We start from the raw sequence: 25,498 nt of genomic DNA, 5'->3' as shown, positions 1-25,498 counted from the left end.
AGGGTCCCCAGCCGCGACAATCTTACTATGTACTGGTGAACGGCAGAAATTGTCGTCCTACGGAGGGAGTGTCATAAGCTCCGCCGTTTAGCACAACGTTTGCACGGGTTGATGGAAATAGCGTGGAAAACATCGAGGATTGCCCCCTTTTCACAGTGAGAGCGCTCGAGAAAGCGGTTCTCACTATGAAACCAGGAAGGCGCCAGACCCTGATGGCATCCCGGCGGAAGTTTACAACCTGGTGTTCCGCCAACGGCCAGAATTGCTGCTTGAAGTGTTCAACGCTTGCTTAAAGGAGGGCATTTTTCCTTGTCGCTGGAAAGTGGCCAGACTCACGTTGATCAATAAGGGTAAAGGAGACCCGGAGCTCCCGTCTGCGTACCGACCACTGTGTATGCTTGACACAGCCGGAAAAGTGCTCGAGAAGCTCATCAGGGGTAGACTCGCTAAAACGTTCCGCGCTGCCGGGCACTTATCCCCAAGGCAGCTCGGGTTCAGAACAGAGAGATCTACAGTGGATGCTGTTATGGAGGTCGTAGATGCGGTTCATCGAGCCGAGGCACACAGCCGCCAATCTCGATGGATAGAGCTCCTCATAACGCTTGATGTCAGAAATGCCTTCATTTCCGTAAGATGGACAGATATGCTAGGCAACTCAGTGACTTCTATTGCTGCATTTAATCTCCCACTTGGGCGTCAAACCCTCACTCTCCACCTGGGAATAGTTAACTGCATCGTCTTGCAGTAATGATAGGCGCATCCCGATTTTGGTGGTCACGCGCATGGTTTCAGCAGATGCAATGCGGCTCACAGGCAGGTCCGCTGCAAGACTTCGTGCTGGCAGACGCAAGGCAATGTCCTATCGCGTATCGTCATCGGATTCTAAGTAGGTAATATATAAAATTCCTCGCCCCCCTTTTATTTATACCAATGCAGGGGAAAGTTTTCCAAAATGAGTTTCAATTTTGTCAATAAACGTTCTAGGAAGCGTGGGTTTCAAAGATGTCAAATGATTCCTCTTGGAATGAGGGATTAAAACTAATTTTATTATGGTGAATTCTAAAACAGGATTCGATCTTTCGTATTTCTATAGTGACACAGGAACATACAAACATCTACAATCTTTAAATCGACTCTAATTGGAATTTTATAATCTAAAGCCTTCTACAGTTTGTAGATGCTTCTCATCCTCTTCCCCCCGAAAAGGAGGTCTATTGTCCTAATATAATCTTGTTGCATTGTGGAAACTAGGGCTAAATCTCTCTTTTTTGCAACATTGGTCAGTAAAATTGATTGGGATACCCTCACTACCTGCAGGACACCCTCGACTCCCTTCCACTGGAGAGCACTCACATTTAACTAATTTACAGCTTCGCATTGCACAGAATTTGACCCAGTCGCCTCCACCATAATACGCAAAAGCACTGCACTCGTAACGACTCTTATTAGATGATACTATCGTCCGGGGACACTCTTTTGCTCAAGCAATCAGATTTTACCATTTCCACGAGAGGACATTGCTCAGCTGCTCTAATAACACCCTCAACTTCACAAACCCACGATAAACCAAAGAAACTCTATCACTTCTTACTCACCACTTCACCGTCGCCGACTCATGTTTATTCAACCGCGAATCGCCGGATTCACACTTTGGACGGTTGAAAAACGATAAGCAACCTCAAACGAGCAGCACAAAACAAATTTGTGACTGACATTTGATAAATGTCATTTTTTTTGCAGTTGACGTTTATCGGTGATCTACCAGCGGGAAATCAAATGTTATGTTATGGCGGAGTTGAGTTTTCTTGGCTCGAAGGCGTTTTCTTTTCGTTAATTTTTATTAAGTCCGGCAAGGGGCAGTTTTATTAATAGATAGTTTGAAGGACAATCCATATGCGAGCAGTTGATCAAAGGCTATTAATAATATCTACATAAAACGTATCTTCACTTGGCGCGTATTAACAGCTGCTTGGGCTCACCGTCCATCTGTTCCAATTTGACACTTTCCGAACACACCTGGCATCCACACAACTTGTCAGATTTCGCGCTGTTTCGGTATTCCCAGAGCCCATATTTCGTGTGTTTGTTGGATGACGGACGAGTGGACGCGTCTGCCGTGGATGTGTTTCCCTTAGCGCAAGTGGTTAACAATAGTTTAATATCGGACTCGAGAAATAAACCGTAGCTAGGATGTCGTCAAGTACAAAGCCATCACTGAGTAACTTAAAACAATTTCGCCTGGACAAAGACGCCAGTAAGTATGCGGTCGAGAGTTTTAGAAATCGATGCTAGCCCTGGGCCTCCGTGGTTGAGTGTATTTTTGTTTTGTTTATTGGGAATTTGATAGAACGATCAGTCCAATTGGCCAGAGTGGTCACGCGAACGGGGCGAGTACCTGGCGTCCGTTAAGGGGGCTTTACACGCAACGATAACTCGTAACAATTCATTGAACGATTTATCGCTCCAACAAATCGAAAGAGTAGAGCACTGTTTACACGCTACGCTAAATTGTAACGATTTCTTGTCAAATGTCACCCTACATCGACCCCCCAGTCTTTATAAAAGCTTTAACCATGGAGGAAGTAGTGTTGCTGTCGCTGTACATCGGTTGTTTGGTGAGAAAGGTGAAGAATCGTTACGATTCCCAGAAATTGATGCCGGCCGGCATCAACCATCCACTCCAACTCCAATCCCAATAAATCGCTACAATCTCCCGTTTACACACAACGATAAATTGTAACAATCTGATCGTTACGATAAATTGCTACAATGTATCGTTGCGTGTAAAGCCCCCTTTACAGGGGATGGAAAATCCCCAGGTGATTCCAAGAACAGCCCCGCAACCTCACTCGGGGCATGTGGACAATGGAGTCCACTGAAAGGGTCAACACACCATAATTTGCCTAGTCCCCTTCAAAGTTTTGTCACGTACAACAAGAATACTCCGAAGTGTATCAATTCAAAGCGTCCTAAATTCTACCAAATGGAAATTGGTGGAAATTTTTTTCATTTTCAGTGACATTGAGTCGACCCAAGCAAGCCGAGCAGATAATGTCGGGAAGGGTTTGATGTGAGCAGAGGAGCTCAAGCGACTTCAATTTGTTCTGCGCTTGTAGGTACACAACATTTAGTGGAATTTGAGGGAGACGGAACCCTTTCCCATGAATTTTACATTGCGTTGAGGAATGATGGCTGTGCTACAGTTTTTTTCCATTGCACCATTCCGTAGGGCTCATGAGGGGAGGCGCGTCCAGACGGGGGGAAAGGCAGCATTCGTCAGTCTGTCCAAATTGTATTATGAAATTCTCACAGGTTTAGCGGGCCCCATTCTGTAGTCTCTTCCGACGATAACCATTTGTCTCATTGTATCGATAAATTAAACCGATTGATTCCTTTTTGGTTATATTTCATGATTGCTGGTCACTAATGGGGTGGGTAATGGGTTTGAACTTGTTTCCCACGATTTACCTCGAAGTAGCTTTTTATGTTTTTCCGTGCTAATTTCGTAGTGAGGGTGGTTTTTGCGTGGATCAATTGGGCCCTCTGTGCCGCTCTTAATGATGGCATAAACTGCGCCATATGACTCCGCCCCCAGATGAAACCTGGGGATTTCAGCGACTGAACTCGGAACTGCGTTCCCCATCATACGGCGAAGCGAACGCGACCTTGATTTGGGGCGCAAATGGGCTTCAGCCTGGACAAGGAGACAGCCTTTTTCTGTCCCCCGATCTCGAACTGGAAGAAATGCTCTCCACGCTCGAGAACACGGTACTGGTTTTCGTATGGAGGCTACAGTGGCTTCCGGACAGCATCCGTCCTGACCAGGACGTGCGTGCACGTGTCCAGCTCCTTGGGCGCGCAGGCAGGTGCGGACGAATGTCGTGTGGGAGGTGTGGCTTTAATGTGGCAAAGTTTGTTTTTTAGCAGGCGCAGCAATCCTGAATCTGTGAGACCCGATCTCTTGATGAAACCCGGATCACTTGGCAGTCTTGGGTTCTCCCCGTATACCAGCTCCCCGGGGTTGGCAGCAAATTCCTCTCGGCGGGTTGTTCGTAGGACGAGAGGTAAGACCTGAGTCCAGGACGGATCCTCGCGAGCCATATTAGCGGCTTTCAACGTCCGATGCCAACGCTCTAGCATCCCATTGGATTGCGGGTGATAAGCCGTAGTTTGCTGGCGTTTGAATCCCAGGAGTTTGCCTAACTCCGAAAAAAGAGAGGACTCAAATTGCATTCCCTGGTCAGTGATGATCACTGCAGGGACATCAAAGCGAGAGATCCACTCTCGACAGATTGGTTCGGCACAAGATTGCGCGGTAACGTCCTTCAGAGGTATTGCCTCAGGCCACCGCGTAAACCTGTCGATGATTGTAAGGCAATACTTGTAAATGCGGGAGTCTCGCAAAGAGCCCACAATGTCGAGGTGTATGGTATGGAACCGCTTGGTGGTCCGAGGACATGAGCCCACTTTTTTTCTTACATGCCTGGTGACCTTACACTTTTGATATGCGATGCACTCTCTGGCCCAGGAGTTGATGTCCCTATTCATGGAGGGCCAGAAGTATTCCTCGGTGACTAACCGATTTGACGTCCTGATGCCTGGATGCGCTACATCGTGAACCGGGTGGAACACTTCCTTGCAAAAGGTGGCCGGAATGTATGGCCAAGGTCCCTTTTCCGAGTATTCGCAGCAGAGAGAGAGAGAGGTTCGAGCCGAAATTTACATTTGGGGTTGGATTTGAGGCTCTGAAGTGCTGCGTCATCCTCCTGCGCCTTGGCAATAGCCGAGAAATCGAGTGAGACGGGGATGTTAACCTCGGAGACACGAGACAAAGCGTCAGCAACTATGTTGTCCTTGCCGAACACGTGCTGGATGTCTGACGTAAACTGGCTTATAAAGCTCAGGTGTCGAAGCTGACGAGGGGACGCTTTGTCGGGCTTCTGTTTCAAAGCATATGTGAGAGGCTTATGGGCCGTGGACACTGTGAGCGGCCTGCCTTCTAGGGAGAAATGGAAGTACTTAATACTCAAATACGCGGCGAGCAGTTCTCAATCGTAGATGCTGTAGTTCCGTCTGGAGACTGTCTGGAGAAGAAGCTTAACGGCTGCCAGACTTGGTTCACCTTTTGGTGAAGAATAGTACCTGCGATGTCAGTGCAGTCGAGGAAATGCCAAGAGTGTAGCATCAGCCAGTTGCTGTCGGGATTTATCGAATGCGCGGACAGCCTCTTCAGACCACACAATCTCTCGTGTGTCCTTTGTTTTGGGGCCAGACAAGTACGCGTTCAAAACGGACTAGCGTTGGGCTGCCTTGAGCAGAAAACGACGATAGAAGTTTAGCATGCTCAAGAACCTCCGCAAATCCTTCAAGGTTTTCGAACGCGGACAGCTTGAGATCGCTTGCACCTGGGTCTGGGTCGGGCTGTATTCCGTCAGGGGAAATGAAGTAGCCGAGGAATCTCACCTGTGTTTGGAGAAACTTGCATTTATCAAAGTTTAGGACTAAACCGGCCTCAAGAAGACGTTGAAAAATTCACTCGAGATGGGCTAAGTGCTCAGACTCTGAGGAAGAAGCGGCAAAAACATCATCTAAATATACGAAACAGAAGTCGAGGTTTCGCAGGACCGAGTGGATGAACCTTTAAAAGGTTTGCGCCGCATTGCACAATCCGAAAGTCATCCGTGTGAACTCGTAGAGCCCAAAGGGTGTACATATTGCCGTCTTTTGAATGTCTTCTGGAGCTACAGGGATTTGATGATAGTCCTTGGTCGAAAAGATGCGGCAGTTTGCGAGATTATGCGCAAAGTCGTAGATGAGTGGAATGGGATATTGGCCAGGAACAGTCTGCGCGTTTAACCTTCTGTAATCTCCACAGGGGCGCCATTCGCCATTTGACTTAGGGATCATATGGAGTGGAGAAGACCAACAGCTGTCCGAAAGTCTGCAGATACCCTGTTGCATAAGTTGTTCAAACTGCTTCCGTGCAATAGCCAGGTTTTAGGGTGGTAGGGGCTGCACCTTCGAGAAGATAGGGGAACCAGTAGTGTTAATGTGGTGCTGCACATTGTGCTTCATTGGTTTAGAGAGACTACATTCGGTAGTAATCTGGCTGAATTTTTAGAGAAGTGCCCGAACACGAGAGTCAGTAATTTCCTGCAAAAGTACGGAAAGATTGTTGTTAGGATGAAATGAGATTTGTCCTGACGAATTAAGGTTGGTGGTGGAGTCTATAAGGGACCTGTTCTGTAAGTCCAGCAGCAACCCACAAGAAGTCTGCGCCTAAAATAGGGAAGCTGACATCCGTATGAATCGCCACGAAAACGTCCTGTGCAAGCCAAGACTCACGTCCACTTGCCTATACCCGTAGGTGTTAATTCGGGAGGAATTTGCCGCCAGTTTCAACGGTTGAGGAAATAGCCGATGGTGCTGGGGTACGGGAAGAACCGAAACCTCCGCACCAGTAGTATAGAGATAACTGCGCCTGCTGAGAGGGTCATAAATTGTTAGGCGACGTGGCGCTGCGTTCTGGGTGGCCGTCGACAAGACCCCCCGCGGACCTAGTTTTTTGAGGTGGACGCGAATTTACACAGGGTCGTACATCTGGCAGCTTTTTCGCCGAATCTGCGATGGTATCAACAAATACCTCGGTATGTAGGCTGTCCTGACGACGATCGCCCTTTTCGAGCAGATGTCCGAACGCTGAGCATCCAGTGTCGCCCTCATTTCAGCCCTATTGGCCACCAGCGCGGCTATTTCACTCTTCAGCTCGCCAACTTCGTCAAAAATAAATGTCTAATGTTGTTAACTCCGTTGCGCCACAAACTGATGAACCTGGCTAACAAAGTTTATGTTTAGTAATGTATGGTAGTCCTGAATCCGCCATGCACTTGATGGCGGATCGGGCCGATTGAAAAAAAAAACATTCTTTTGTCTGCTTCTGGTCTGTGGTGGCGCGAGTCGATTAACGAAGATTCGTCCGAGGTCCGCACCAGAATAATATAATTCATCACGAAGTGAAACTCACCCGCCTGAGTGGCTCGCCTACCTGTTGGTATCGGGGTGACAGCCACGAGGCCGGCAGAGCAATCCCGGAAGTCTAGAATAAGGTTTTAGTGAAAAAACTTATCAGACGCTCTCTCACCGTGGGCCAGAAACAGTGAAAATAATTCGGAATATCGAAAACTGGTGCTTCGGGTATAAAGGTTGTGTTCATCTTATGTGAAAAGCTTTCTATGCACATTTTTCCATTGGTATATGGCTAAACACTCAAAATATTCCTTCATATTTCTTTTAAACTACAAGATATACTTATATATTATCATCAACGGCGCAACAAATCTGCCTGGCGTTTTGGCCTACGCCATCGTTCCATCTTAGATAGTGCCTCTTTGCCAGTCGTCAGGCATTGATTCGCTGTCCCACAATGAACCACTTGGTGTAATTAGCCGCCTCCATATTTAACCAATTCGGCTGCAATTCCATCGACTCCTGGCGACTTATGATTTTTAAGCCGATGAATTGCACGGACTGTTTCTTCTATGCTTGGTAGTGGTAGCATTTATCCGTCGTCTTCAGTTGGCGGGAACTCCAATTCGTCGCTATTTTGTTTGTTGAGCAGTTCATCAAAATCTCAACCCATCGCTCCAATATGAATATTCTGTTGGTAATCAGATTTCCCTCTTTGTCTCGGCAAGATGAGCATCGAGGTGTGTAAGGCTTCATCCTGCTAACTTGTTGGTAAAACTTCCGCACCTCGTGCGGTTGCTCACTGTACTTTTCGAATTCACAGACCTGATGGTTCTCCCAGACTTCCTTTTTCCGTCTGTGAACTCGCTTCTCCGCTCGCCGGAGTTCGTGATAAGTCGCCGCGCGTGCCCGCGTTTTTTGAGAGTGCAGCATTACTCGGTATGTTCCGTTGCTAGCTTACATTCATCGTCAAACCAGCCGTTCCGACCGCCAAATATATTGGCGGCCGTATTTATAACATTCTTCAGATGGTGTGAATATCATTTGTTGATGCTTCATCTCCAGGTCCTCTGTTAACTGCGGTTATTGCGGCATCCATTTCCCTCTTATAGGTGCCGCGGAGGGCTGTTTTGTGGATGGCTTCAGAATTAACTCTCACCTGATTGTCAGAGGGGATTCTGGGTGGTGTTGTTATTCGAGGTCGTAGCATCATGCCAACAAGATAGCGACCCGAGTATATATTGGCCCCCCTATATGTTCTGACATTGATCAAGGCTGAGAGGTGGCGGCGTTCGATCAACACGTGGTCAATTTGGGTGAAAGTGGTCCCGTCTGGAGAGGCCCACGTATATTGTTTGTGGAACGCTTTCCGCGCAAATCAGGTACTTCCAACAACCATTTCGTGTGACACTGCTAACTGAATAATCCTCAGTCAGTTATCATTGGTAGTGATGGGAGCCGACGTATCGTCTGAGTACGGGCTCCGTCCCTACTTGACTATTAAAATCTCCAAGTATGATGTTGATATCATACTCGCGACAGACTTCGAGGTTTCATTCAATTGCCTCATAGAATGTATCCTTCTCCGACTTTGCAGTCTTCTCTATAGGGGCGTGAACGTTTATGAGGCCTATATTTCAGCCTTCGTTGAATATTTTCAAATTATTTTCAAAGCCTATAATAGCAGGTTTCATTTTTGCTTGATTAAGAAACCTACTCCAAGTACATGGTTTACTGGATGGCCACTATAATATATGGTGTAGTGGCTCTTTTCCAGGAAACCGGTCTCTGGCTGGCGAATCTCTTGCAACGCTACTACATCAGCCTTATATTGGGACAGGGTATCGGCCAGTTGCTGAGCAGTATTCAGTCTGTACAGCAAACATACGGTCCATGAGAAAATGCGCAAATCGTTATTCATTTTGTCCTAGGCTTCGTAACGTCTGCTTTTCGTGTAGGGTAGTCGACCATACACAACCCCCAACCTAGAGGACCAGTTAGTACGATTTGTTCCGTTTTTAGGCGCAGCGGAGTCGCCTTCATTCTTCTCCATCTGCAGTTTTTCATTAAGAATGTGCCTCGAGAATCTGGTTGAGGCATGCCCCATTCGGGGACCCTGACTTTAAAGTCTCCTCCGATTAGAATTCTCCTGGCAGAAGTGCCAAATATATCGGCGTACCACGATGGTGAGCTCCTATCTCGATACTGTTCGCCGAGAAGCAACAAGTCAATTCTTCTTTCTTCTAACATCTGCCCCATCAGGTCATGAGCAGTTGCAGTCCTACGCATGTTTGCTTGCAAGGTGTGGATCATAGTGCTTGACTATTTACATTCTGTAACTTTTTATTAAGACCTAGCAGTGCCCAGAACCGGGAGCATGAACCACATCTTCTTTTGGCAGACCGCGGCCCTTGTAAAGGACACAGCACTTTGCCGAATCATAAGTCTTCGCTTTGTGCTTGGGTACGCCACATTTGTAACACAAATTGCTTTTTGTCCTGCCCCTTACAAGCCCCTGCTATATGTCCATATGCCGAGCACTTAAAACAGCGGATTGGAACTGCCCTTCGCCTTATTCTGCAAATCCATCCAATCTTTATTTTCCCGCAATACAGAAGTTGGCTCGCTGTCTTCTCAGGGACAGTAACAATGGCAAATTTTTCTCCTCTAGAGGTAACAGACGTAACCTTAGGGTTGCCCACATCTGGGTGATCCCTTTTTATCATCTCTTCCATGTACGGAAGTAGTATTAGTGAGAGAATCCAGGTCTCTTATTTCAAGGGTGTTAAGTAATCCAATTACTTTTTTATTTTAATAATCCGTTAAGTAATTAACACCACTTCTCATTTCAACAATCCTTATAAATATTTAAGATATTTTTAAATTAACAATTCATATGTTGTTTTCATTAATGTACACTTAACATTCTATTTAATTCAACGAACTCAAAAAGACTTCTCTCCTCAATTCCCAACTTGATATCTATCTACAAACTTTTTTAAGTCCCACTGAATAATTAAATTTTTAGTGACAGGTCTCAAAAAACAAAATTATTCATCGCACACTTTTCTGAGATCTTCCACTCCATTGGTGTGCCACGCAAAGTGGATAGATCCGCGCCATCTATTCGCTCGCAACATTCGAAATAAATTTCGAATGCTGCGAATCCTGCCGCGCCACATCACTCCGCCCCCAGATGAAACCTAGGGGGTTTCAGCGACTGATCCCCGAACTTCGTTCGCCGTTAATCCACAAAGCGGACACGACGTTGCTTCGGGGCGCACGCGGGTTTCAGCCTGGACAAAGAGACCGCCTTTTTGTGACCACCGATCTCGAGCTGGAAGAAATGTTCTCCCCGCTCGAGAACGCGGTACGGGCCCTCATATGGAGGCTGCAGCGGCACGTCGGGGTCGCCAATTAAGTAATCCAATTACTTTTTTATTTTAATAATCCGTTAAGTAATTAACACCACTTCTCATTTCAACAATCCTTATAAATATTTAAGATATTTTTAAATTAACAATTCATATGTTGTTTTCATTAATGTTCACTTAACATTCTATTTAATTCAACGAACTCAAAAAGACTTCTCTCCTCAATTCCCAACTTGATATCTATCTACAAACTTTTTTAAGTCCCACTGAATAATTAAATTTTTAGTGACAGGTCTCAAAAAACAAAATTATTCATCGCACACTTTTCTGAGATCTTCCACTCCATTGGTGTGCCACGCAAAGTGGATAGATCCGCGCCATCTATTCGCTCGCAACATTCGAAATAAATTTCGAATGCTGCGAATCCCTGCCGCGCCACAGGTGTACATGGGTTCTAGGCTGGAAACCACTGCCTTCGTACCTAGAATGCTCTGGGCTCGATTGAGGGGCACTCTTGCCTTCTCTTTTTTTCCAACTTCGAAGGCGTTTTACCCTTCTTTGATATCTTGAATCTTTAAACTTTAAACTTTTATCGGAAGCTTTTCTTATGCTAGTTGTGATCATCTGGGTTGTTACAATTGCAGCAATGGATTTGATGTGCCTCCTAGGGATCGCAGCTCGGGCGCTCAGTTCTATTTTATTTGTTGCTCAATCTGTCTTCCGCAGATTCCGAAATGGAGTGGTTGTAGGGTGTTATATCGTTTGATATTCTTCATTTTCCGACAAGAGCTGCTATATCAAAGAATACCACCGTGGTGTCGATGACCTATCGCCTGATCACGTTGAAGGAAGTGGGTTCATTGCCCAAATTAAAGATCTGTAGGTCAGTTCCTACCAGATACTTCAATAGTTTCGATCCTCTTGCATACGTTGGCGTTGATATCACATCCTGCTACTACCTCGATGCTTTTACTTTTACTTTACTTTGTGCTTCGTCAAAGGGGCGAAGTATGCAGAGCACCATATAACTTCCCTATCTCCCTGTTGATTGTTTGGTTAGTTTTGCCATTTTGGTGTTGTCATCACATACGTGGTTAACGAAATTAATCTGGAAGTTTTTTGAAACCACCTTAGATGCCTTAGACATCGTCGTAGGGGCTGTTCTTGATCAGAAGGTAAACCAAAGCTGGCAGCCGTTATGTTTCTTCTCGAAGAAGTTTGCTGGATATTTCAGAGACACTTCGTTCATCTTAGTGCCCGATCTTTTTCTGAAGAGTTGTCTATGTCGATTTGCTAATGCAAACTTTTGCATATAATACTGAGCATCTGGCTCAGATTTTGTACAATGTATGAAAATTGCTACCGGCCACAATATAGCATAGAAATCTCTCCTAAAATAATTTCGAAGTAAGAAATTGTTCGTTCCCGCATTATTGCATACCTAAAAGTTTCTTTATCATTCAATTTTAGGTGAACAGAGTTTAGGTATGATTCCAGGCCGTAAAAGATTGCAAGCTATACAGGACAGTGACAGTGAAAATGAACCCCAGTCGCCCGGAAACAAAAAAGCGAAATTTGAACTTTCAAAGGATGAAAAGGAAAGGCGTTTCTTGTCAGCATCTAAGATAGCTCCAAGTGTGGATCCGATGGTAATTCACTTTATTAATGCATTAGGTTACTTCTATATTTAATTTATTTTAGATTCTGCAAGACACCTTACTAAAATTCAACTGGGACGTATCCAGAGCCATTCGCGATTTAAAAGAAAGACACATAATTAAAAACAAAGGCAGCCTACCAGTGACCATTAGTAGCATAAAATCAGAATCCAATCATAAGAATTCCACGACAATGACTACACAGCCACAGCAACCGCAACCACACGCCAACGGAAATCACAGTTTAGCAAAGAAGAAATCATCAGAATTTTCCGATGCAGACTGTGATGATGTCGATGATGCTCCAATGGAGACTTGTGATCACCCAGTATACGACAGTGATGAGGACAGTGACGACTATGACGTTCCGGAAGAGGTGTGGGGCCAAAGAAAGTCTGTTTTAGACTTTCTCAATTCAGCAACTCAAAATGAGTTGATGTCGGTGAAGTCGTGTTCGGAGAAGAAGATCGCTGCAATCTTAGAATCTCGTCCGTTTTCCGACTGGAATGAACTCGTAAGGATTTTTGTCACATCAATTGAGGGAGATCAATTTCGTTGTTAATATTTTTCTAATCGTTTGCAGAGGGAGAAATTCGAAACCAACAAGGCTCTATCTCCTGATATATTGAATAATTGTCAGGATTTACTAGTAAAACGCGCGAATGTTGCGAAAATTATGAATCGTTGTAATAAAATGGTTAAACGTCTCGAAACAGCTATTGCAGTTGGGGGAAGTGGCGTAACGGAGCAGCCTTCAATTTTGAGTACGAGGTAAGTAAACGGTTTTTATTTGAGGTTTTACGGTTGTTCATTTTCGAGTCAAAATCAAAGAAGTTCTAAAGAGGCTAAATCATAGTCAAGCCGGTCCGATGACCGGTGGTGTGACGTTGGTTTTCCTCGGTCTCCTAGACTATTTCTCCTATTGATGGTATGATGGCGTATTAAGAACTTATCGTCCAAGTAGTTACTCGCCGTTGTTTTTATAGGACCAGTAGTCCTTGTTTCGTCGTTGACTTGCGCCCAAACGGCTCTGACTCGTGTTATGATGTAGAAATTCGAAAACGTTCCGCTACACATCTTCTAAGAAAGAAAGGATCGTTGGTATCTTTCCAATGGTGAACAGGTTATGCGTTTTCCTTTAAAAAGGCATCTACTACTGCTTGCTATTAAATCAAGTTGTGTTTTTAAAATCCACAACAAAAATCTGGGGAACATTTATTATTTCCCTTCAATGTTTTCAATAAACTTACCATTGAGGTGTCGGCTGCCGCTACCAGGAAATGCAACAGTAAAACACTTGAATGCAATAGGAATCGCCGAACGCTACTGCACTTCAAAAACACCGTGAATGGGAACATGGATCAAGAGTTTTCCACGGACCTTTTGGCTACAAAAAGGCATGATGGAAAGCGAATAGGAACACCCTGCCTGAGATGGAGCGATGTAGCGTGTAGGTCAGGAGGCCAGACAGCTTTTAGGGATATCGAATTGGTGGACCTCGGCGCACAACCGGGATGTCTGGATACCGGTTTTTGCGCTGTTGTCGTCTGTCGCCATATTAGCCATACCATTTTTGGATTTGATGTAACAAGAACGTTAACTATTAAATCCGATACAACCTTGGAGCAGTCCCCCGGAACTTGACTTGATCTTTATGTACAGCCTTGGCGATAAATGTTAGGGACCCTACTCTTTGTCTTTTTCTCGTTTTGCATAAAAAATCCAAGAGGGCCCCGACTGGCTTTTGAAGCTCAGATGCCTGAGTTGGCGAGGAGATGCTTTTTATTGGATTTCTGCTTGAAGGCAAATGTAAGAAGCTTGTGGTCCGTGAACACTGAGAACGGACTGCCTTCTAGGAAATAGCGAAAGTATTTTATTGCGAGATACGTGGCTAACAACTCACGATCGTAGTTACTGTAGTTCCGTTGGGCGGGGTGCCACTATTTTGAGAGGAAGCTTAGCGGCTCCCAGGTTTTGTTCACCTTTTGGTGAAGAGCAGCAACTCTCCCGATGTCTGAAGCATCGACGAAAACCGCTAGGGGTGAATCTTGTTGAGGAAATACTAGAAGCGTGGTGTCCACCAACTGTTGCCTGGTTGACTCAAATACCTGGATAGCCCCTGACAGTTTTTTGGCCGGGACAGATAATTGTTAACGATCGGTTGATGGTGGACGAACTTGACAAGAAACGGCGATAGAAGTTTAGCATTCTCAAGAACATTCTCATATCCTTAACAGTTTTAGGAACCGCGAAGTTCGCAATTGCTTTCACCTTGTCCGGGTCCGGTTCGATGCCCTCAGGGGAAATATCGTGGCCAAGAAATCTCACCTGGGGTTCGAAGAATTTGAACTTTTCAACGTTGAGAACAAGACCGACCTCAAGAAGATGTTGAAAAATGGGCTCGAGGTGCGCTTTATGCTCAGACTTGGAGCGGTATGTGATATCGGTGCGGAAAAGTCTAAGCGTCTATAGACGCCACAAGGTCTCCATTCCCCGTTTGATGGTGAAGACCAATAGCTGTCTGAGGGTCTGCATATACCCTCCTTGTGGAGCTCTCCAAACTCTTTCCGCGCAACAGCGAGCTTCTGTGGGGGTAGTGAACACACCTTAGAGAAAATAGGTGGTGTTGATGTGGTGCTATACATTATGCTTTACTGGCTCGGAGAGGCTACGCTCGGTAACTATCTTGCGATATTTTTTAAAAAGGCACGAACGCGTTTGCCGGTGACATCTTCAATGGATGGAGTGTCGGATAGGCAGGTGGAAATTATCCCTAATGACGTAAGGTTGGTGGTGATATCAATGATCAATGGACTTGCGTTGCAGATCCACTAACAAATCATAGTAGCACAGGAAGTCTGCGCCCAAAATGGGAGTGCTAACGTCCGCTATAATAAAACACCACGAATACGTGCTTCAAAGTCCCAAACTCAGATTTACTTGCCTATAGCCATAAGTGTGGATCGACGATCAATTTGTTGCCGCAAAATTTAAAGCATGCGACGTTAATCGATCATACTTGGATACCGGGAAAACCGAACCCCAGCACGACGTGATGTTGCGCTTCGGGTAGCTGTCGCCAGGGCTACGGACAGGTTTAGTTTTCTGTTCCAAAGGCGCAGGGGCTGGTACATTTTGTAGTTTTTTCCGCAGACAGTCGGTGGTACTAGCATACCATGGTACCTGTCGACGGTCCTGACGATCTACTACCCGAGCGCCTATTTCAAGATGCGGATTTCGACCTGCCACGGTGTCGGCAAGTTTTGTTATGGTGGTTGCCAATGCAGCGATGGGCCGCGAGTGCACTTCATGGATTTTGTTGGCGGTTTGCTGCCTACATATCCAGTGAACCAGAGTCTTACCCAACCAGTGCATGATCGGAACGTGTTCCGTCAGATGTGACGCCGGCCCGCGCAAATTGCGCCGCGAGCTGGCGGAACTACGCCTCGGGACTTTTGCGCCATAAAGATGATGCGCCCTTTTGTTTCGTGGACATCGCTGGAGCGGAGTGTAGTGGAGCGCGCATTAAAATCAGAGCGGAGTCGAACCAAAAGAAGCGAAAGCTGCGACAGCAGAGCAGACTAAAAAGAAGTGCGCTTTTATTGAATTGATTCACATTGATTGATTCAAATTTCACTTAAACAATTCAAATATTTCAATTTGTTTTCGTTGCGGTGACGGTAAGAGGGTGCAGCTCGAGACGAGAAAGGGTGGCTGACTGCCGACGTCTACCCATTTCCGAAAAGCACACTGTTGTCCCTTGGTCGCTAAGTTGCGAGCGATTTGCGCTTTGTTCGCCACAACAGGTGATTATTTGTTAATAGGGTGAATTATTTTGTTAGAATTTGAGACCAAAGCTCGTGAATGAAAATTTGAAGATTGGGGAGCGGTTTTTGCTGGCCCCCACGCGACCATCCCTATTTGCTGCTCTAGGGAGGAGGACACGTGGGCGACACCCGAACTGGAAAAACACGTCGAGTGTTCCCCGGGATGGTAATAGGACTGCTGCAAAAGAGAAGGTTTGGAAACCGCTGATACGCGACGCGAAGTTGAGGTGCGCTGACAGGTGCCGCTGGTCACTACAGTATCATACCATTCAGCTATCACCTATCTAGGACTCCGGGATCAGCGAGCTGGAGCGCAGGAGGAATTCAAGGGAAAGGGGAACAGAATCTAGCCGGACCACCAATATCTCTAGTCAACGGCTGTCTAGTAGTGCGAGATTCCACCTTTTACAGTCGCCATCGGGACGTGCTTGTCGAAAGTAAACTTAAAAACTTCGAGTTTCTCTATGACTAGTTCCAATATGTCTATTTAAAGGAGAGACTGCAGTTTTGAAATTGAAGTTGAAGATCCAACGCGAATGTATATCCTTTCTCATACTTGTTTCACTTTCAGCTTAAAACTTGCCGATTATCAAATGGTTGGCCTCAACTGGCTTATTATTATGCACCAAGAAAAAATGAATGGAATTCTGGCGGATGAAATGGGATTAGGGAAAACTGTTCAAGTTATCGCATTCTTATCGTATCTCAAAGAGCATAATCTATCGAAAGGTTGTCATTTGATCGTCGTCCCATCCTCAACCCTTGACAATTGGGACAGTGAGTTTGCCAGATGGAGTCCGAAGTTGGTGGTCGAAAAGTATTATGGAAACCAGGATGAACGTCGTGTTTTAAGAGCGAAATATGCCAAGCAGGGATTTAAGGACATCGATGTACTCTTAACCACGTAAGTTTCACGATTCTTAGATAATCTTTAGCTGATCTAAACCGAGGAATGTCTTGGAACAGATACCACACCATGGGATCAACACCCGAAGAAAGGAAAATGTTCCGCGTCACTAAGTTACATTATGTTGTTTTTGATGAGGCTCACATGCTTAAAAATATGACCACCCAACGCTATTCGCAATTAAGTACAATAAACGCCGAAATGAGGATCTTGCTTACGGGGACCCCGTTGCAGAACAATTTGCTAGAACTGATGTCGCTTTTGTGTTTCGTTATGCCTTCGTTCTTCGCTAGGAACACGGAGGATATCAGAAGTTTGTTTCAAAAGGTATGGAGTAAAGTGTTGGTTCGTGGAAGCAACTTTGAATCTACTCATTTTGGTTTCGTTTAGAAAAAAATTGCAGAGGATGCATCGTCATTCGAGCAAACGCAAATCGACCAAGCCAAACGCATTATGAAGCCGTTCGTGCTTCGTCGTCTCAAGCGGGATGTGCTCCAATGCCTCCCGAAGAAAACTGAACACATTGTAAGCAATCATTGGCTGTGGTGAGGATTATTTGAACTAATCCTTTCTTCCCGATCGTTACAGGTCAAAGTACCTATGTCGTCCGACCAAAAAGAACACTACAAATCGTTAGTAGAGTATTATTCTAATTGTAAGGGTGTGATAAAGGGAACGAGTGAATGTGCTGGTGTTACGATTATGATGGACATGCGGAAGCTGGCCAATCATCCGCTGCTCATGAGGTACTACTACACCGATGAGGATGTTGAAAAACTCGCGAAAAAACTAATGCGATGTCCGACATATAAGGGTGATAATCCGCAGCATATTTTCGAGGATTTAGCTTATCTCTCGGATTTTCAAATATCTGAGATAATCGAGAAGCACGTGAGGATTTTGAGCGTTTAATTTTATTCAGCAGTCAATCATTATTATTTTTTTATCTTAGGATATTCCAGACATGGATCTGCCAGACGAAACAATCCTTAATTCAGGAAAATTCCAGCAGCTAGACAAAATGTTACCGAAACTTAAGAAAGAGGGACACCGCATCCTCATCTTTAGTCAATTCACAATGATGCTTGACATCCTTGAACGTTACTTAACTATTCGTGACTATGGTTACGTACGATTGGACGGCTCGACCGTGGTCACCGAGCGTCAGGAACTGATAGATAGATTCAATGAAGATCCTGAAATTTTCGTATTTCTCCTTTCCACAAAAGCCGGCGGTATGGGCATCAATCTGACCGCAGCTGACACTGCAATCATCCACGACATCGATTTCAATCCGTACAATGACAAACAAGCTGAAGATCGATGTCATCGAATGGGTCAAACAAAGCCAGTGGACATTTATCGTTTGATATCGGAAGGAACGATTGAGGAGGGCATGCTAATGGTTGCTCAGGAAAAATTGAAGTTAGAAATGGAAATCACATCGGAAAATGATAACGCGAAGGAGCACAAGTGTATGGTTCGTTTACTGACAATGGCCTTGGGGATGGATGACAAGTCGGCGGAGTCTTTGCTGTCGGAAAATACTCAAGGAGATTTTTAAAGTTAAGTGTAACTCGTCAGATAATTTATCGTTAATTTAATTGTAACTGCAGAAGATATATTTCCATAAATGATAATGTTTGTTTAAATGATGGACGTTTCGATGAGAAAGACTTTAAATAAAATGAGAACATTTGATTATACGTTTTCGGTTGTTTTCATTTAATTTATTTTGAAGCGATTTATGTTAGGCGCTTTAATACCATGGGAAGAACCCTCTATACTCAATCTCACTATGGACTACCTCCCTATCTCGTTTCCTCTCTCTTGCTCCGAAACCCTCACCTGGCCGTGTTCGCTTTATGCAGCCAACGTGGCAGACACAAAGTAATTGTTCCATACATTTACTATGAGAGTGTTGATACTATAAACCAGCAGCCGTTCTGTGTTCAACACGGAGCGTATCAGGCACGACATCTTAGAAACCAGCAACACTCGTCTCCCGGTTTGAATTTGTTTGGTGGAAGAAATTCATTACGCATTTACACCTCGTTGACTAGGTTCTGCCAGCCGCGGGCTTTGCTTTTATTTATCGCGCCGTGTAGTCTCCTTTCTGCTGATCTATACTATGCCTTTATGGCGCACGCCTCTTCGCGGGCGTGTAAACGTTGTGCCAAACAGCGGAGCTTTTCACATTCCCTCCGTAGGTCGAAGATTTCTACCGTTCACAACTTCTTCACCCCTCCGCGGCATGAAAGCCTCACACACTGTCTTTATCAGGTTCATCACTGACTTTATGACAGTGTCAGCTGTAACACTACCATCCACTAAGCGTCCTCCAACGTATTCCGCCTGTTTAAAGACTTCCAGATGTTCGCAGGGAGAGCGTCGGCTTGGTGCACGCCGACAAGCAGCGTTAACCACTTCGAACGCGATGTACTAGTGATCACTTGCCGAGAAGTCTAGGACTCGCACCCGTCCACCGACGCAAAAGTGATGTCAGGGATACTTGCTTCGCAGCTACGAGCCCGGTTCTCGCCGCTATTTCCAGGAACCGTTTTCCTCTGAAGTCTGACTGAAACATGCCCCATTCAAAGGCCCGAACATCAAAGTCACCGCCTAACAAGATTCGTCTTCACGTGCCCGAAACATCGTCCTCCAGAGCATCAAGCCGGCGCCGAAACACCGGCATAGCCTCATTTGGCGTAAGTTAAACGCTAAAAAACGTTATCCCCAAGCACCGAATCCAGAGAAACCCATTCTCTCGGCCTTGGGCAAGGACACGAAATCGAACATCATCCCAAACCCAGATGGCAGCGGTACTCGATAAGTCGATGCCATAATGAAGGATCCCTGTTCCAGTATTGCTCGCTGATTAGCACTAGATCAGTTTTTACCTTCGCAATGAACTGCGCTTGCAGCTAGTGATCGGGTGCACTCCGGTGCATTTTAATTTGTATTATGCGGACCATGCTAGACGCGTCCTCGCCTTTTCTAGCTCCGCCCTAAATATTTGACACTGTCCCGAGCCTGAAGTGTGTGCGACGCTCTTACCAGACACGAAAACGTAACTTTCGCTTTCATTCCAAGGCTTTGCTTACCTGTTGGGCCTGCTGTCCTCCTGTCGGGTCTCTCGTAAGTTGTAGACGTGTGTCCATAATCCAGACAGCTTTAGCACTTGACGGGGATTATCCGAATTCGTACCTTGCATACTACCCATCCAATTTTGATTTTCCCACCGCTAAGGAGTTTCTTCGCATATTGCTCGGGGACTTCCACCACAGAGAGTTTTTTGCCTTACAGAATTGATACCTACCGGGCATTGGTTACCTCTGGACGATTCACGATTTATGGCCTCCTCCAATTCGACCCTTCCTCTGAGGCAGTTAAGATCTCTCTTTCCTTCTCTCTGCGATCTGTTCGGTGCTTGTAGGGTTGTTAGCGAAAAGTGCTGCTGTTTGGGAATTTCACCAGCGCATCGTGTGCAAGGGAGTGGGTTGCAATAGTCAGGAACAGGTGTACCTACGGGGACAAAGCCCCTACCCCAGTTCCTTGAGGACTGACCTGCGCTTAGCTGATCCCGGAACTCACGGACGGATCAGCGCGCGCTCGGGGCAATCCGGTTTATTAACACTAGTTCAATGTACACTACCCGGGCCGGTCCTCTGGAACACTACCTATGATAGTCTACTTAAACTCGACATGTCAGAAGAGTGGCGCCTGGTCGGCTATGCAGATGATGACGCGGCGCTTGTTGCTGGACGCACTGTCGAATAGGCGCAAAGCAGACTTGCCATATTGATGGGATGGTTTCAACCTTGCACTGGAAAAAACCGAAGTAGTCATTCTGACTAAAAAAAGAATTCCGACCCTACGTCCCATATCCTTCGGCGAGTCGATAATCGAGTCAAAACCAACGGAAAAGTACCTCGAGTTGACTCTTGATGAACTCAAAGATGAACTTTCTTAAGCAAATCAAAGGCTGCAATTGGAGTTTCGGCGTTAAGTAGGCTAATGACAAACATTGGGAGTCCTACGTCTAGCAGGCGACGTCTCCTGATGAATTCAACGTAGTCCATCCTGCTGTACGGCGCAGAGGTATGGGCTGACGCTCTTGGCAAGGAGGTATATCGTCAACGTCTCGCGCGAGTACAGAGACGGGGCTTTGCGGGTGGCATCTGGGTACCGCACTGTCTCTGAACCGGCCGTGATTGTGATCGCGGGAGTGATCCACATTGCCCTTCTTGGTAAGGAGCGTCAAGCCATATACAAGCGCAAGAGAGATGAGCCAAGGGAGGTTGTTGCTCGTGAAGAACGGCAACGCACTCTAGACGAGTGGCAGCTCTTTGGTAAAATGAAACTAGAGGCAAACGGACTGCGCAGCTCATCGGCAACTTAGGTGGATGGCTGAATCGGAAGTATGGTAAGACTGACTATTTCCTTACCCAATTTTTAAGTGGGCATGAAGATTTGTAATCTTACCTGCACAAGATTGGAAAGGCGCTATCTCTGGATTGTGTGTTTTGCAATGGAGTTGTGGACCACGCCTATCAAACTTTTTTTTCCTGTGGAAGGTGGGATGGGGTTTGTCAGCAGCTCTATTTAAATACAGGGGATCTCTCTCCAGACAACATTGCCGAAGAGATGCTGAGGAGTGCTGACAGGTGGAGCCGTGTTGCCCATTACGTTCGGGTCCTTCTCGTTATTAAGAAGATAAAGCTCGACCGGTGGAGGAGCCGGATGGCAGGGGGATCCTTGAACTGACAATTCCCTTCCTCCTCTCCCTCCCGTTGGTGAAAAGAATTCCCTGATTTGAAGTCTCCGCAAGGCGGGAGAGTTCGGGGACTAGCCCGAAGTAATGTGACAAACGGTTTCAGGCTAACTCTCTGACGATGGGGAGGTGTTTAGTTCGTAGTCGTACCGAACCGGGAGTCGAACACTGTGTGCGTAAAGGCATACACCCTGATCCTGTTCGATGCCGACGTCAGTGGCTCTCTTTGATTAGGCACATTTAGAAGACAACTCTTAAATATACTGTTACTGATTGGTGGTAGGTCCGGTTTCGGTCAGTTGAAACCCAACTGACTTTATGACAAGCCCTGTGATCGAACAATGTGCCACCAATGACGCGGCGGTGGAAGCTGCGAAAATCCACACATTTGCCACCATTATCGTTATCGTTGTCAAGACCGTGCTTCCCCATCACATGTCCGAGCAAGGTGTTTTCAGAGCCCACCTTCGAGATCACCTATCACGATTACAATGTCACCTTTAGGAAGCGTCCCTTGCGTGTAATTACTCACTGAAAGCATCTTTCACCACTATATTGGAACCCGTTGATGAGTGGCATCCCTAAGTATACGGAGGGCAATCATCTGAAGTGGTTCTTTCCAAGGAGTCTCACCGGAGGTTACACGGGAACCGGGATGGCACTCACGCAGCATCTGCTCTCGGAGAATTGTTGAGGGATGTTATTATTTGCGGCTGGCTCCTTTGGAAGTTTTATGGTGGTTGCACCCATACCGTGGATGGAGCTTTTTGTGGGTCGAAGCGTGGAGTTGCGTTGTACAACTCGGCGGTCGTACCTTGCCATGACTGGACTCTGATTGTGGTCTCCAAATGAATCCGTGTCCGAAGAGGACCGTGGATGTACGCGGCAGGTGCTCATGTTGAAACCCCAGGACCTTCCACTATATCGGGAATCTCCGTTGTTGCTAGCACTAAGCAATGGTGCTTCTTAACTTGGACCGGAACCTTACAGTTAAAATCCTCTCTTTAGCTCACAGATTGTGCCGAAGGGCTTTCTTATAGTAAATATTTTTAAGGATATCGTCATGTAGAACGATTGTGTTTTTTTTATATTCAAGAATGCCCTGACGGATCAGTTTGGATGATGTTGGTTAGTTGATCGACCGATTCATCTATCATAGTGTTAGGGACTAGATAAGAGACAGGACAATATATATCCTCTAGCTTTCGTTTGAGATACCGGTTATGTTTTCCCTCAGTATTATCAAAGTCTGGGACAGAATGGATAAGAGGCTGGTTGAGTCTCCCGGGAAGTTAACAATTAAGGACGACGGTTTCGTGATCATTGACTCCAGCGGTACTCTGAAGAAAAAGGAAGGTATTCGGGTTTGGAATGATTAAAATATTTGCGGAAAATAAGAAGTGGTCTAAACATTAATAATTATTGGGAGAAAATAAAGTTGGGGCGATTGGATTGAAATGCGGGAAGTCTGGTACAGAAAAAAGAGAAAGATGTGGTCAGGCAAGGAAGGATTTGGCGACATCACGCAGTTGGGATGAATCAGAATATTAGAAAGGTCTGCGGAGTCGAACGTCTGAATATAAGACAGTTTCGATAAAAATGAAGGTGATCCCAATGGGTTTGAAAAAGAAAGGTGGATAAAGTGGAATGGAAAGATTAGAATCGCTCTTCCCCTTGCGATCTGTTTGATACAGATAGTGCATGTGGAAGGAGGATCTACGGTGTTTGTTGAATCTGGTTTTGCAAGCGGCGTAACCTGAAGATTTATGTTCTTTGAGAAAGAGCAATGAGCAATGTCGACCATAGAGTTGATGGTTAGTCCAACAACTCTAGTGTCCAATGTAGGAAGTAAAGTAGTTAATCATGACACTAAACATATTAACGAAATGCTGAATATTGAAATTATTGGTAGATTATGAAAAACGACCGGTACTCAATGGGTGTATATTAGAGCTTGAAATGTGACTGTTTGAATCTGGGGAGCACAAATGGTGCCAGAAAACGTTATGGGCGGCGAAGTGGAGCGTTGAAGCGAGGGACCTACCTGGAAGAGGACGTTTTGTTTGGAAGCGGTAATGACTAAAGTCGGGCCAATTCGGTAGTTGGAGGTAAAATTTACACATTTGGGTTTCTAGGTGATAAAGTGGTAATCTTGGCTGCAATTGGCTTCAACGTGTTCAGACCTTTGGCTATTCTTACAATCTGTTTGTTTCGAATTTCTTCGAAATGGGCAATTATCTTCTTATTGACTTGATCTTGACTAAGTTGGTGCTCAGAGGTGGCGGTGAGGAAGACGGGGCGCCAACCCTGTCGGCCAAACCAAAACCAAGTGGCCGAAGAGAACCTCCACAGTGGTGGCATCAGGAGACGCTGTACTCACTTTGGCTTGCCGGCCGTGATGCAGTAGGCGAATGCTCCAAAGGCCTAATCAGGGCGATCACACCCGAGTCTGCACGGGGACTCATCTGAAGTGGCAATTTGGTCACGAAACCTCACCAGGGGTATACGGTACCATGGGAACCGAGATAACCACTGGACTCATTCATACTTCTGGTGAACTCCCGTTGTATCTGAGTACAGCTCGGTTGTTTGCGGTTGGCCCCCTAGTGGGAGTTTCATGGGGGTTTTTGGTTATTCTCAAGCGAGAAGACACCTTCGGGCCTCGGCGTGCTGTTGTGTTTCAACACGGGTGCCGTACTCCTTAGTTCGCATCCACCAGTATAAATGCTAAGCACTGCCCTTTGTATAGACTGGTACCGTTGTTGCTTGTCACAGCTCTAATTGTGGTCACAAAATCAATCCGTGTCTTAAGAAGACCGTGGGATTAAGTCTCCACGACAGGTACCCACGTAAAACTCTCAAGGACTCACTGATCTTTCTAAGTTAATTCTCAGTAAAGGAGGCCTGAAGTACAGTTTTGTTGAGATTATGTTGTGGGCGCTTTAAGACTTGCGGTCGTCGGTTGAAATAATTCGTATGGTCTAGACCTTGTATGATGAGGCTAGTCCTTCATTTACCTAAAAGCGTGTAAGTAGAACTTTCAATTTTGCACTCATAGAAGTGAAATCCTTTTTTGTTTTTACGAAAATTAGGATTCGGGATCTGATTTTTTGTCGAAGAAATCTGAGGGAGAAACTTTTCACAATGGAACTTAGGTAATAGAGAAGTCACTTGGTCTTGTGTTGGCTGATGTTGAATTGTCTGGTTATGGTCTATTTATATAGTAGGTTTAGGGAATACGAATTTAACGACGCAACGAGGTGTCAGTGTAGCTGCTACTTCAAGTACGTCGATCCGGTCCCTCCCTTCTAATTCACCTGAAGAAAGAGGAGTGGATCTTGGACATGGTGAGCGCGGCTTCGCTGGACACTAACGGGTCAGAGTCGCTATGGCTATCAATATCGTCCTCGGAGAGCATAGCTGAATATTGAACATCAAAATAGGTATATTCGTTATCATGGGTTTAATGTTTGGGGGCTGGATTATTTACACCGAGGGCCACCCAAAAGGAGTGAGATTCATCTGAGCCCGGAATAGAAAAACTTTTATAAAATTACATCTTCCATGTATTTTCGATGGGGGGAAGGGGATCATTTGCTTCTAGAGTCCATGCCCCACATGGGGTGAACATTATTGAAGGTGTGAGCGGTTTTACTCGTTGTATAAGCACTAGTGGTCAGAGGAAAGCCACCTTGGCACAGCTCGCTCCCTTTCAACCCCCTCTTTTTATATGGGGTCTACATTATCCTGTAAATGTTAGCTATCTAGAATCGTATCAACGTCTGACTTTCAGCGTAAATTCCAGCCTGCAGATGATACGCGTAGGCCCCTTTGCAAAGCTTCCGGTAGGCCTGTATAACACAATTTTTATTTGTACGTCAGGAGACAGAACAAGTCTTTCGAGTATAAAAGATAAGTACAAGCAAGTAAGATATATCATTCATTCGTTGCCGAAATCAATAGACCGGAAGCGTGACACAAAGATGGGTTGA

The 25,498-nt window shown here is 45.6% G+C and overlaps 2 protein-coding genes across 4 annotated transcripts in view; one reads left to right on the top strand and one right to left on the bottom strand.

Annotated features, from left to right (window-relative positions):
* The window catches only part of LOC119650994 (glycoprotein-N-acetylgalactosamine 3-beta-galactosyltransferase 1-like), a 43,112-nt gene extending 41,378 nt beyond the window's left edge, over positions 1–1,734 (bottom strand). For all 3 annotated transcript variants that reach the window (XM_038054267.1, XM_038054266.1, XM_038054270.1), the window contains exon 1: positions 1,596–1,734. The gene's annotated coding sequence lies outside the window, so the exon portion shown is untranslated. The remainder of the gene's footprint in view (positions 1–1,595) is intronic.
* A 333-nt stretch (positions 1,735–2,067) lies between these two features.
* Positions 2,068–18,438, top strand: LOC119651881 (SWI/SNF-related matrix-associated actin-dependent regulator of chromatin subfamily A containing DEAD/H box 1 homolog). Its single transcript, XM_038055700.1, has 9 exons — positions 2,068–2,254; positions 11,811–11,989; positions 12,042–12,512; positions 12,582–12,769; positions 16,397–16,729; positions 16,792–17,059; positions 17,123–17,257; positions 17,321–17,623; positions 17,685–18,438. The coding sequence occupies exons 1-9, from the start codon at positions 2,191–2,193 to the stop codon at positions 18,294–18,296; spliced, it is 2,553 nt and encodes an 850-aa protein (XP_037911628.1). The 5' UTR covers positions 2,068–2,190; the 3' UTR covers positions 18,297–18,438.
* Positions 18,439–25,498: the final 7,060 nt, after the last annotated feature.

This window comes from Hermetia illucens, chromosome 3 (assembly GCF_905115235.1).
Source record: "Hermetia illucens chromosome 3, iHerIll2.2.curated.20191125, whole genome shotgun sequence".
Taxonomy (NCBI): Eukaryota; Metazoa; Arthropoda; class Insecta; order Diptera; family Stratiomyidae; genus Hermetia; species Hermetia illucens.
Note: the sequence above shows the minus strand (reverse complement) of the source record. Positions and strands in the feature narration are given on the sequence as shown.